The sequence below is a fragment of the Anguilla rostrata genome, chromosome 3 (assembly GCF_018555375.3).
Source record: "Anguilla rostrata isolate EN2019 chromosome 3, ASM1855537v3, whole genome shotgun sequence".
In the NCBI taxonomy this organism is placed as follows: domain Eukaryota; kingdom Metazoa; phylum Chordata; class Actinopteri; order Anguilliformes; family Anguillidae; genus Anguilla; species Anguilla rostrata.
The window spans coordinates 71164629-71177167 of NC_057935.1; the positions used below are offsets into that span (position 1 = coordinate 71164629).

The following is a 12539-nucleotide window of genomic DNA, read 5'->3' on the forward strand; positions in this document are numbered from 1 at the left end:
CCGTGCTTTAGCATGCAGGCATCCGATTGGTCACCTGGCTGCATAGCGACCGGCAGCATTCCGCTGAAACGGCACGCACAGCCTGAGATGCATTGTGGGAGTGATTGGCGGATGGGGGGGGAGGGTTGAATTATTCATCAGAGCCTATTCACTGTAGTCCGCTCCCCTGCCACTCAAACCACACAGAGTGGCGCATTGAAACTCAAGTGCTAGGGCTGCACTGGAGCTCTTTCTGAGTCCTTTGAATTCGCTTTTGTACTAAGAAGAGTAAAGTGCACCAGCACCCGCAGAGGTGAGCAGGTCTGTTCTGTTGCTGTGTGTGGGGTGTGTGTGCGTGTGTGTGCGCCCGCGTGCGTGTGTGTGTGTGGCTGAAGTTAATAGAGTCTTTTTCCATTTCTATTCTGTTGTTTAGTTAGGGTGGTCATTGGCTTCATTGGTTTTCTCCATGTTTTGTACATACGATTATTTCTATATACTAGAAACAGGAAGTAAAGTCTTTAAATGGAAATCCTTTGCTGTAAATGTGCAGAAGTAGCTACAGCACAGTATAGAACATTATATTATTACACGTGCTGTGTTATGCACATCATTTTCAAGTTAAGCTTCTTGTCCCTGAATGTCTTTAGCTGTAGTTTTTTTTTTTACTGCCATTGGATCATTTAGTCTTCAACTAAAAATGAAGAGATTCAAATCTGTGTATATACTCAATAATGAGTACTGAAGTGCCATCTGAAGCCCATGTGTACATATGCTATTTTTAAGGCACTTCGTCCTGAAAAACTGTTTGGCATGCCCAGGTTTCATGAAGTTGCATTTTCAAGGAAGCCAATATCATACACCAATCTTATAAGGACCATTAACAATGCTAGTGCTTTTTCAGTGTTTTGTCTTTGTGAATTTTTACAGAAAAACATGGATATCAATTTGCAGCTTTAAATTGATAATCGGGTAACCAATGTTGGGCAAGTTACTTTGCTCCCCCCCCAAAGAACAGGCATTGGTGTTTCTCATAGAAATGGAGCTTGTGCTAGATGCTAGATTTTTGATAGGGTAGATCAGGGTAGCCCAACATACTGTAAGTTCCTGGAGATCTACAGTACTGTCCTGTAGGTTTTCATTTCAACCCAGATTTGGCACAACTGATTCTACTAATTGGCAGTTCGCCAAAATCTCTCAATGTTGAGTGAGGTGTGTCTTGTTAGGGCTGGAGTGAAAAACCTACAGGATATTAGATCTCCAGGAACAGGGTTGGGCAGCCCTGCTCTAGCTGTTGAATTAGGTGTGCTTTATTAGGGTTGAAATGAAAACCTACAGGATGGTAGATCTCCAGAAGCAGGGTTGGGCAGCCCTGGGGTAGACCACGTTCTCTGCCGCCTGCACCCTTCCCATCCATCCACAGAAGCTCCACAGAGAAGAGCTTAAGGCTTGGGGGGCCTAATGCTGTGACACACGGACCTCTGTGTCTAATATCGCTTTTTCGCCTGTGGGTCCGGGAGCCCGGCGTATGGTGTCACAGTGTCCTGTGCTGTGGGCCCCTTTCAGCCGAAAACCGAGCCCCTCTGTCGCTCTCACCTGTGCTCTCTTGTATCAGCTTGTTCCCTTTTGTGTACACAGCGTGCTTATGTGCTACCTGGGGACTTAATGTTGCCTATTAGTTTCTGTGTATGCGCTTTTATGTCATGACTTACGATCTCTCGTGTTTTTTCCATCATCCTGCCTGAGGACTACAGATAGAAATGAGCCCTAATGGATAAATCTGGCACATTTCGCATTAATTGTTGTTGCTCAGTCTGTGTGTTTCTTTACCTCTCTTCTCCCCACGTCTCCTTCCTCCCTACTTATCCCTTCATTAAATTTGACAGACTAATACTTCCAACAAAAATCGAAAAATAATTTCCAAAAAAAAAAAATTGAATCAAGTTTTGTTTTATACAAAACTTGATTCTACTCTTCGAAAAAGAGAAGATTGACAGTAAAAGTGTGTGAGTTTTACGACTCGATAAAAACACTGATCTTCTTGTTTCCTGTAACGTTTTAGGTTCTGGACGAGGTTCTGCTGCAGTCTTTCATGCACCCAGAATTCTTTAGTTCTGTTTCAGCAGTAATTGACTTAATCTCTTTGGCTGTGTTCCTCAGTGTGACCATCGCCGTGGAGACTCGGTGGAGGCGGAGCTTCTCCCCTTTCAGTGACCTGTCAATCAGTCAGTCGTCGGCGTGACCGAACTTCTCTTTGGCTGTAATGGAAAGGAGACGCCTGAAGAGAGATCTCCAGGCCCTGCTGTGAGTGGTGACTAGTTGACACATTCATTGGTCGGTTAGTTTTTTTTTTGAAACCTTAACTCCTTTTCAATCATGGTATTAATTAATTTTAATAACAAGATTCAGTCATTCTAAATGAATTTCAAAACAAATCTTGTAATTCTGAACAGATGCAAAACACTGAGTCTTTCAGATTTAAAAAAAATGTTTTAATTGGTGGATCAAAAACCAGTTAGTATTGCATGTCTTATGACACGGATGTACTTTGGAACTGGAAAAAAGGTTTTTCCTTGATATGAAAACAACCGCAGCAGCTTTCGTTGTTCAAAAAGCCTGAAGTGAATCTCACCTCTGGAGCAGGGCCGATTACATTGGACAGAGACTCAGAGAAAAAAGCTTTGATGCCCAAGGAAAGGCTTCAACCATGCTGGATGACTTGGTAAGAACTTCAGAATAGAAGTCAGTTCCCTGTTCCCCCCTTGCAGTGTTAGGCCACTTGCGGTTTAGTTAGCAAAGAGCTGCTCTATTTGTAGCAATGGAAAGGGAACGTGTTTTTCGGCGAAGCAAAGCAGGGGTTGAGAGAACTTTCCATGTATCACAAACCCATTTTGCACGGCAATGCAAACTATTGCAATTAAACGATGAATGAAAAGGTATGGATGTTGCAGTCATGCAATTTTTTAGCTACCAACAGATTAATCCCTTAACTTCCCTAATGGAATATGTGCAAAATATATGAAATGCAATGTATACAACCTAAATATATTCTGGTATGTAAATAACGCCAGCAGGTCTTTCATCACTGCGATGGGACTTGTTCAATACTGCTAGCATTTCCTGTCCCCGTGCCGTACTTCCTGTTTCTCTGTTCTCCCAGGCGCACTATGACCTGGCCATTACTGTGGCCCTATGGTGGCTGGACAGAGGCGAGGGCCACGATGCCGTCGAGAGTGACCTCATGTGAGTTTCAGCCAATGAAACGACGGTCGATAAGCTGGATAAATTTGCCAGCATGAAGCAACCGCACTTGCAGAAATAGAACATACCGCAGAATTTAGAAATTAAGCATATTATGAAGATACTGTAATACTTAACCTGTATGTTGGTAAATATACAAATTATTGCTGCTTTCAGGGAATATACTTATTATGTTTTCCAAAATGTCCACATACAGTTAATTGCAGTATATTTCAGTGACGTAACTAGTAGACTAGTCTGATAAGGTGCACTGAACTATGACACATTCAGACCTCTGTACTGGCACACCGCTGACCACCGTCCATTTCTTTAAAAGAGCAGTCACCAGTCCTGGGGACGGCCAGTACCCCAACCATCTGGAGCGAGAAGCCATGATCCTGTCCACCTTTGCTGGGATGGTCCTGGTGAGTTTGGGGAGAGATTGAAGAAGTCACTCCGGGTCACCTCATCGGTCCCAAGACAATGAGCCTTCTGTTCCAAGTCAAATGACAAAATGACAGAATTCCTTATGAACAAATACTGGTCCTCAATATAATAGGGGAATGTTGTTAAAACTGTGGGTTGGGACCCAAAATGGGTTGCAGGAGTGTATGAGGTGGGTCCCGGAATGAGTCTGTGGCCCCCTAGACTATGTTAGCACGTACATTTGTTGGCTCCCAGAAAGGTACTAAATTTCTCATTTGGGTCCCGATGTTAAAAAGAATTTTTAATTTGGGGCCCAAAATTAAGAACCAGTGCTCCAGGCAAAACATTGTGACCCACTCCCGCTCAGGCTGAGGTGCTGGCTCACAGGTAATGTTCCGACTCACTCAGCTGCTCTTTCTTCCACCTCTCCCCCTGTGATGTTCCAGAACAGCCTCCCTGTGGAAGAGGTCCTGTCCCTGTACAGCTGCAAGCCCTCAGCCTCTCACGCACAGCAACGCACCAAGGTAGGGTCCCCAAATCTCCTGCACCACTCTCCGCAAAACTGCCCTTCTTCACGAAAAAGCCCTCATTTTTAGATTATTCGGTATGGGCATGAAGCCCACCTCTCAATGAGCACCTCTCCATTTTGACAGTTATTTACACTATCTGAAGCCAAGGTAGCATTATTTTTTCACTTTTGTACCTTTATTTTTAGAATTTTATTCTGAATTTCAGAATACCCCCACTCCTCTCTGCTTATCACTGCCTTCTCTATGTAAAAGTGCTGTTCAATGTAAAATGTGAATTGTGTTTATTAGCCCTTTAAGGTGTGAGGTCACAAATATGTGAATGGAATGTTCTTAACTGAACATTCTAATGCTGATGTCACAATCACTACTGGTAAACTGAAAGCAGCAGAGTTCCAGAACACTGGCTTAGAATTTTGGAAGAAACATTCCAAAATGCCTGCCCTTCAATGGGCTAACTGTGTGTGTATGCTGCCTACAGTACATATCATATGCTGTGTAGTTTAGTTATGCACCTTCAGTCGGATGAATGTCCTTTGTAAGGGACAGTAAAGGGCACTAATCTCTTCGCTCTTCTGCAGAGCTCCATCGTTCACCCTTTCACCTTGTCTTACCACCCATTCGCCATGCTGAATGCCTACAAGGCTGTGGCACATTCCAAGAGGCACTGTAAGCATTACTGACTGTGCGTCGCTCTTTCTAACCCGTTAGCCTTCTGGAAATTTAGCCTAAGCTCACCTAGCGCTTATAGCTTTTGATAACTCAGATTTAGTGTTCATGTTATAACATCCTCTGCAAATATAGTCTAAATCTCTCCTACCATCTATAGCTGTTAATAACCTTAATGTACTATATGTGTAATAAAGCATTCTACAAATAAAGTCTAGCACCACCATCCTTTTGTAATCAATCACTTTATTGACTGGTTTCTCTGTAAATTCAGCTGAGGCAAATAATGTCTGTTTTGTTTTCTTCCTCTCTGATAATTCTCTAGCCCAGTGGCTGCAGCGCTGGAGGTCTGGACAGTGTAAGACATCAGCACCTTACTCACCTTCATCATCATCATCATCCTCATCCTCATCTTCATCCTCATCCTTACCCTCACCACAGCCCTCCCTCAGTGTGAGTGGCCAATTGCCATTGGGACGAATCGAGTGTCCAAATTCTGCTTGTTCAGGCTGCACATGAAATGTCTGTTCAATGTGCTGGCTCAACTGAAACAATGCTGTTCATATCAAATTCCCTCTCCCATCTCCTCCTCTTAGACGTCAGCACCAGTTTGTCTCCTTTCCTCTCCACTGTCCTGCAAACTACTGTATCTGAGGCTGAGCTGGTGAACATAAGAGAGAGGCCGCTGCCACCTAGTGTTCAGAAACCAAAACTTTGTGTGAGCACAATTGTGTCAGATGGGATATTAGTCCACAACACATCAGGTCCAGCGTAGTGTGATCTGCGGGTTACAGAAATAGACCTGCGCCTTAATCACATTTACTGCTGTTCTTCAGTAAATATCCAGCTAGATTATTTTGCATTTGTTGTTTTGAACACGGGTGTCTGGTCATGAACTGAATAATAATTACATGAATGGTCATTGGCCAATCTGTCACTCACAGGACGGTGAGGACTCCCTGACGAAACACTATGAAGGATCAGCGGAATCCCTGCAGGACTGAGCCACACCCCTCTCCCATTATGACATCACAAGAGGAGCACCCCGCCCAGATTAATGAAACGTTCCCTCACATGAACATACTTCTGCCTTTTTGTGAATACAGCTCCACCCATTTCTCCCAATCTTCGGGCTAATATTTATAATACATGCTGTGCTGCTGAAGTGAAGTTTGCATGCAGCTTTTTCTTAACAAAAACCTGCCCCCTTCCAAATTTACCCCATAATGCACCTTACAGACAGGGTCTTAAGCTATGTGTGTGTTCATCATTATGAGTAGGCCAGTAAAATGTCCTGATTATTTCCCAATGTGTAATTCTGAGCCACACACACTTTTGTACAGTGCTGGAGGGTGGTGCTGGCGCATTGTTGGAGGCATTGGCTTGTGCGGTATATCTTATCTTACTGCCTCTGAGTTGAGGCGTAAGTTTGCAGTTTATGCCCTGTGCTCTTTCCAGAATAAATGCAGCATCAGCGAGGGCCAGCTTTGTGGTAATGTTAAATGTTCTGGACCATAATGCTTTTGTTGTGGATTAGTGGGTTTAGATGTCCTTCGGGAGACGTGTAAAATGGGAACGGGGGTGGGCAAAGAGCCCGGCGAGGACACTGTGTCCTGGAGAATCAGATTTTACCTCCATGGACTGGATCAATATTTGGCAGCGTCACAGAGGCCTATATATCCCAGTCATCAAAATAAGGAATGGCCTGATCCTGTGGCCTTTGATTGAGGTTGCTAAAACTGGCCCTGCCTCTTTTCCCGTAAGTTTCACGCTGGGGAAGATGATGCCTGTTTTCTGCCCAAAATGAGCGAGAGGAAGAAACGTAGACACCTGGGGTAGGTAGAGGTGAACCGCCATTATTTTTTAGTGCACGTGACTTTGTGCACGGGATTACAAGACAATGATGGAGATTATTTCAAGTCAAATATGTTCCTTTGTTTTCCAGGCTTTGCCGAAGAAAATCCTAAAATGTTGACAATAACTGTGGGTTTCAACAATAAAGAATAAAGATATGAAGAAAGAGAAAATAAAGCAATGGTTGGGGAGATGCAATGTTGCTAGTATATTAATTAAAATAAGGATGTTAGGTTGATCTTTTTATATGCAATTCCTCACACTTAGGATTTAGGATGTGATTGCTCAATATGAAATAAAGAGTGATGTGCAACTGGGATACTAAGGTGTCAGCAAATAACCCTGATTGTTATTTATTTTTCTCATTTGAACAAAGATTGATTAGGAATTGGTGATTGACAGTTGGCAATAACTTAGCACTAGTCTGATGCTCAGCCATACAGGATTCTGAATAAGAACTGTTTGTGATAATCTGCATTTATAATTGAGGAACAAACACAAACTCAGGAATTTAGATAAGAATTTTTGGGAAGACTTGAAATCCTTGTCTATTATCTTGGATCTACTTTAAGCTCTACTGCAGTGGCCTATTTTTAACTATATGTTTTCCTTACTTTCTGTTTATTTTTTCACTCTTTTCTAACATATTGAGGCACTCAGGTCTTCATAATCTCTCAAAGTGCAAATAATAATGGTTGTGGTGATGGAGTGGATCAATCAGTTAAGGTGCACAATTAAAGTATCAGTCACAAGGTGGCGCACATGTGCAGTAAAACACTGAATAGCGTACTCCAGTGCAGAACTTGGATTCAGGTATACATGGAGAAATAAATTTAGACTGAAAAAGAAGTCTTGGTCATTCATCAATATAATGATATGGACCAAAATACTTGCTTTCATTTCGTTAAATTAAAAAAAACGTAATTAAAATTTTCAGATCACGGCTAATTATAGCCTGGCAGAAACCAACATAAAAATGTCACGAAGCTTCCTGAAGGAGAATTTAGGAAGCCAACAGCACAAATTAGTCAGAGACATTTTAGTACCTACATTTAGTGCCCACAGGGGAATCTGCCGGTGTAACTTCTGGGAAATTAAATCTTTTGAGCTCCATAAAATACGTAGCTTCCAAGTGGGATGAAACACTACACCAGAGGTGTGGTGATTTTTTTCCTCCCGACCACGCCACCAATGGAATTACCTCACATTTTTAATGTCCTCAAGGTGCACGGGGTCCAATAAATTTCCTCCTTTATACGATCTCTCGTGGTGCACTTAACTCTTGGCCACGCCCCTTGCTTTCATCGGTGGAAGGGCCCATGTCTGGCTCGGTTGCCACGGTAACAGGGCGGAGTCCCATTGTCCGACGAGGCTGCAGGAAACCACACAGGGCCACAAATCCAAAACATGCCTTGTTGGCAAAGCGCCCAATCAGAAAATGGCAAATAGACAAAAGCCTTGCGCGCCAGATGACAAAAAACGATTGTGCACACAGGAATGCTCGGTGTGGAACGGACACAAACGGGTTCTGTTGATTTTGGAAAAAGGCTATTAAAATAAATTCACTGCTCTTGAAGGGAGTCCTCTGGATTTCTCACCTTTGTCTGTGTTGGGATGGAATCACAGTATTCATGCATGTTTACAGTGCTACTAAATTACAAAGAAATTGCATTACATGATATTACACTCTATTATCTAGAAATGCTTCAGGTTATGCTTCAGGAGCTAACAGCAGCAGAGTCTGGTTTCAATCCGAGGCTTTGGGGGTCATCCGTGCACTACACCGTGACGCCTTAACAGAATGAGCCACCCAGCAGCCCTTCAGGATGCATTTAAACCCAAATTCAAGGCAAGTGTGTGCCCTTCTCGGAAAGTCCTGCCAAGGACCATTGGCTCCATCCATTCTGCTTACAGCGCCAGATCGACATGAGGAGCTGCTCGTGACGCCACGCGACAGAGACAATCCTGCTGATTGGACCCCTCCCTCCCTGGCGGGCTCTACGTCCAATCACAAGCTCCTGTGCTGAGCTGCCACCCACCAGGCAGCCCCTTTTGAAAATGAATTTCCCAATAAGTGCACAAGTACAATAAAATGGTCTAATGATGAAGCGTGACCAAATTAAACCAGCAATAAAGCTGGTTTTAAATGCACCACGATTAGCCACTTCAGTTCTATCTGGATATGCATTGACTCTGAGTTTAGCTTGATAGCGTTGCAGTGGCTGTGTAATTACAGTAGCACCGTGTGAGGGGGAAACGCGCTGAACGTTTCCAGGCCGTGGCGGACAGTATATTCCACGGCTGAAGGAATCAATGAGCCTTTCAGCCTTTTTTTCAATGGCGGCGTTTTTGCTGGAAACAAAGATTACAGTTGGCAGCGGCGGCGGGGGTGGACGTTTTAAAAAACAGACACCTGTAAAAGTTTCTGCTGACTACAGTACGTGTCCCATTTGAATGACAAAGAAACCACCGCTGTACCTTTCCAGCGCAGATCTGTATATAAGGTGGACCAGCTACGTTGGGTGAAGGACGACAAGCGGCTCGATCAACAGCGAACATGGGCAAGGTAAGAGTTGCTCTGTGCTTAACTGTAAGAGTGAACATCCATTTTGACTGGCCATTCAGTGCTATTCTGAGCCAGCGGCTCTCTCTTTGATGGGCACTATGTGTGCGTGAGAGCCTTGTTCACGTTTGGATACTTTTTTTTTCGCTCTCTCTCTCTCCTGCAGATCATCTTCTACGAGGACCGGAACTTTGGCGGACGCCACCACGAGTGCAGCAGCGACTGCGCAGACCTGCACTCCTACTTCAACCGCTGCCACTCCATCCGCGTGGAGAGCGGCTGCTTCATGATCTACGAGCGCCCCAACTACATGGGCCACCAGTACTTCCTGCGGAGGGGCGAGTACTCGGACTACCAGCGCATGATGGGCATGAGCGACTGCGTGCGGTCCTGCCGCATGATCCCCATGGTAACAGCCTCTGCCTGTGACTCACCACACAGCACATCGAAAAAGGCAAACTGGGCCCACCAAGCCCTTTGAACCGGTATCCAGGGACGATGATCAAAAAATGTATAGACTCATTCTGCAGAACTGAAATTATTTAATGAGCTTCATATGGATTCCAGTGCCTTGAACTGATTGGCAGAATTGATGGCCAGTTTTATGCCAGTGTTAAATTCTCACTGAATGGCTTACAGGGAACAACCCCACGTGCCTTTGTTTACATGTACATGGTTATAATATCAATAATTACTGAGAAACCAGGGCCTTCAGAGGGGGACAGCTGGGTACGTAGTCCCGGGCCCCGGTGGAGGGGATAGTCTGTGAACTTGTGGTAAATATTATTGTCCCAAACCTGGAAAAAATAAAATGATATAATTTTGGCCTGGAAATTGCACTCCGCAGGCCTGTAAGAAACCCATATCATTTTCATGTCAGTCCATAAGCAGCTAAAATTGAGATGCTATTGTGTCAGCTATTTATAAACAGTGCTGCAAACCATTTCCCATGACCCCTATGCACCGCTGTTTGGTAATACGAGTTGAACTTAATAGTGGCCTAAATTATCAGTCACCATAAGTATTAACCCTGCAAGACCCAGGGTCAACATTTCTTTTCGGGCATTCTAGAGACGCCATTTTTTCCCATTCAGTTCACCATTCAGTTTAGAACTGCATTTCCCAGTTCCTTAGGCCCTATAACTACAGTGTGAAGCATTTTCAACTGTCACCCAGAACGTTTCAGAGTACACACAAAAACAGGCTTGAAAATACATCAACATCCGGGTCTCACAGAGGGATCGATGTGCCTCCCGTAATCATTTCGATTTTTCCCTCTTTTCCTTCCTCGCAGCACCACGGATCTTTCCGGATGAGGCTGTACGAGCGCTCGGACATGGGCGGCCAGATGATGGAGCTGATGGACGACTGCCCCAACGTCATGGACCGCTTCCACATGTCCGACTTCCACTCCTGCAACGTGATGGACGGCCACTGGCTGATGTACGAGCAGCCCAACTACAGGGGGCGCCACTACTACCTGCGGCCGGGGGAGTACCGCAGGTTCAGCGACTGGGGCGGCATGAGCCCCCGAATCGGCTCCCTGAGGCGCATCATGGACCTCTAACGAGGGAGGGAGGGGTCCTGGTCCGGCTGCTGCTGTACGCCCTTTTCCACACGCTGAATAAAATGGTGTCAGTCCTGACGTGTTTTCGCTTCTGTTCTTGCTCCCTGCGCCTGGCGGGGGCGCTGTCCCGTGCGGGCGGGGGCGGGGCCGGGGGTGGGGTCTGGCGGACGCTACCTGACTTTCTAGCTCTGCTGAGGGGGCTGAATAAAGTGATGCAGGAACTGATATTTAACCGGACAGGAGTGCCTCATTCTCTTCCCTCGGCCTTGTTCCAAGGTCTCCGTTTATTTTAACGTATATTTTACGTTTAAGTTTTTACACACAATGGGCGAAACGTGTGTACGATCGTATTTGATCGTAGACTGTGTGCAAGAAAGTTTCCCACGCACATTTCGGCATCCATAATTCTTTTCCTTATCTATTTCTCTTTCCTTATGAAAGTCACATGAACAGGATTGCGCATAAAATTTACAAACAGTCAGCATTCGTCATCTCGTACACCTGGGATACGCAAAAGACAGGTCTGCATATGCGTCATGAATCCCATATTGGTTTTTCATAGGAGCATTTTTAATAATAAAAGTAAGAATAATTTAAGAAAGGTTTTGTGAATGAGACCTAATGTCTTGCCAAGCTGCTCCACACACAGACACATTACAAATGCGAAACTGTGTCTCTGCTTTGTGCTTCGAGACAGCTAACGCTCGCCAAGTAACTTAACATTTCACGCTTGGTGTTACAGAATCAATGAAACTAAACATGAATCAATTGCTTGATTGCAAAGCCAGCATTAAAGTAAGGTCTTAAAGGATAAAAATATATATCCCCTCTTATTTTTAATTCAATTAATTTGGTTAAATGGCCTTCTAATGTAGTTTTATCAGTGTGCAATGTTAAGTAAAAGTACAACTGTATCACTTCGTAGCAATGAGTTGGGAATTCCCCTCATCCTCCACCGAGGTATAGCACGGCAGCCATTTTGCACCAGAACACTCAACACACATCAGCTGAGTTGGAGAGGGAGAGAATTTTCGGCAATTAAACTGCGGGATGATTAGGTGGTGGGTTGAGAGATCCAGATTGGGAATTTGGCCAGGAAACCAGGGAACCCCTCTACTCTTTGTGATGAGAGTTGTAAGATTTTTAATTGCCACATTGAGTCAGGATCTCCATTTAACCTTTCACCCAAGAGACAGCATCTCCTACAGCACAGTGTCCCCATCACGGCATCCTCGCATTGGTGTTTGATTGACCAGAAGGAAGATCACCACTTACTGGCCCACCCACAGTACTTTGTGAGTTTGTCAGAAGGCCTCCCATCCAAGTAAACAGACCTACACCTGCTTAACTTTAGCCAGTTAACAGGAGCAGGGTTCATGGTCATGTCTGCTGGAACATGTATTATAGCTACTATACTCTGGAGCAACAACCACTCTAGGGGCGGTGTGGTAGCTTGAGCATAACTGGTGCACTTTGCATCAGCCACCTTCCAGGCTATTAGAATAAATGGCCACAACAGCTTGTTTCTGTTGGGCCAGGATTTAATCAAAATTTGCCCTGACAAATAAATTAAAGTTATTATTATTATTTTTACATCACTTGCATTATTTGCCTGAATTCAACAATCATCAGCACTAACTTCTTACCCTGGTGGAAATTCCAGCTACCAGCCTAAGATGGAATACAGCTGGAACCAGCTTCTGAATACCACTGGATA

The 12539-nt window shown here is 44.4% G+C and overlaps 2 protein-coding genes across 4 annotated transcripts; both read left to right on the top strand.

Annotated features, from left to right (window-relative positions):
• Positions 1 to 153: 153 nt before the first annotated feature.
• LOC135251808 (uncharacterized protein C2orf80-like) lies at positions 154 to 7418 on the top strand. 3 transcript variants are annotated; one of them, XM_064329618.1, is made up of 9 exons: positions 154 to 292; positions 2137 to 2280; positions 2620 to 2698; positions 3137 to 3219; positions 3554 to 3641; positions 4089 to 4166; positions 4751 to 4838; positions 5164 to 5291; positions 5783 to 7418. In XM_064329618.1, the coding sequence occupies exons 2-9, from the start codon at positions 2240 to 2242 to the stop codon at positions 5840 to 5842; spliced, it is 645 nt and encodes a 214-aa protein (XP_064185688.1). In that variant the 5' UTR covers positions 154 to 292; positions 2137 to 2239; the 3' UTR covers positions 5843 to 7418. The 3 variants fall into 3 exon arrangements, with proteins under 3 accessions (XP_064185688.1, XP_064185689.1, XP_064185687.1); XM_064329619.1 differs by having other exon boundaries at positions 5164 to 5196; XM_064329617.1 differs by lacking the exon at positions 5783 to 7418 and adding an exon at positions 5435 to 5776.
• Positions 7419 to 9173: 1755 nt separating this feature from the next.
• On the top strand, positions 9174 to 10900 carry LOC135251810 (gamma-crystallin M2-like). The gene is made up of 3 exons (XM_064329621.1): positions 9174 to 9258; positions 9422 to 9664; positions 10550 to 10900. The coding sequence occupies exons 1-3, from the start codon at positions 9250 to 9252 to the stop codon at positions 10820 to 10822; spliced, it is 525 nt and encodes a 174-aa protein (XP_064185691.1). The 5' UTR covers positions 9174 to 9249; the 3' UTR covers positions 10823 to 10900.
• Positions 10901 to 12539: the final 1639 nt, after the last annotated feature.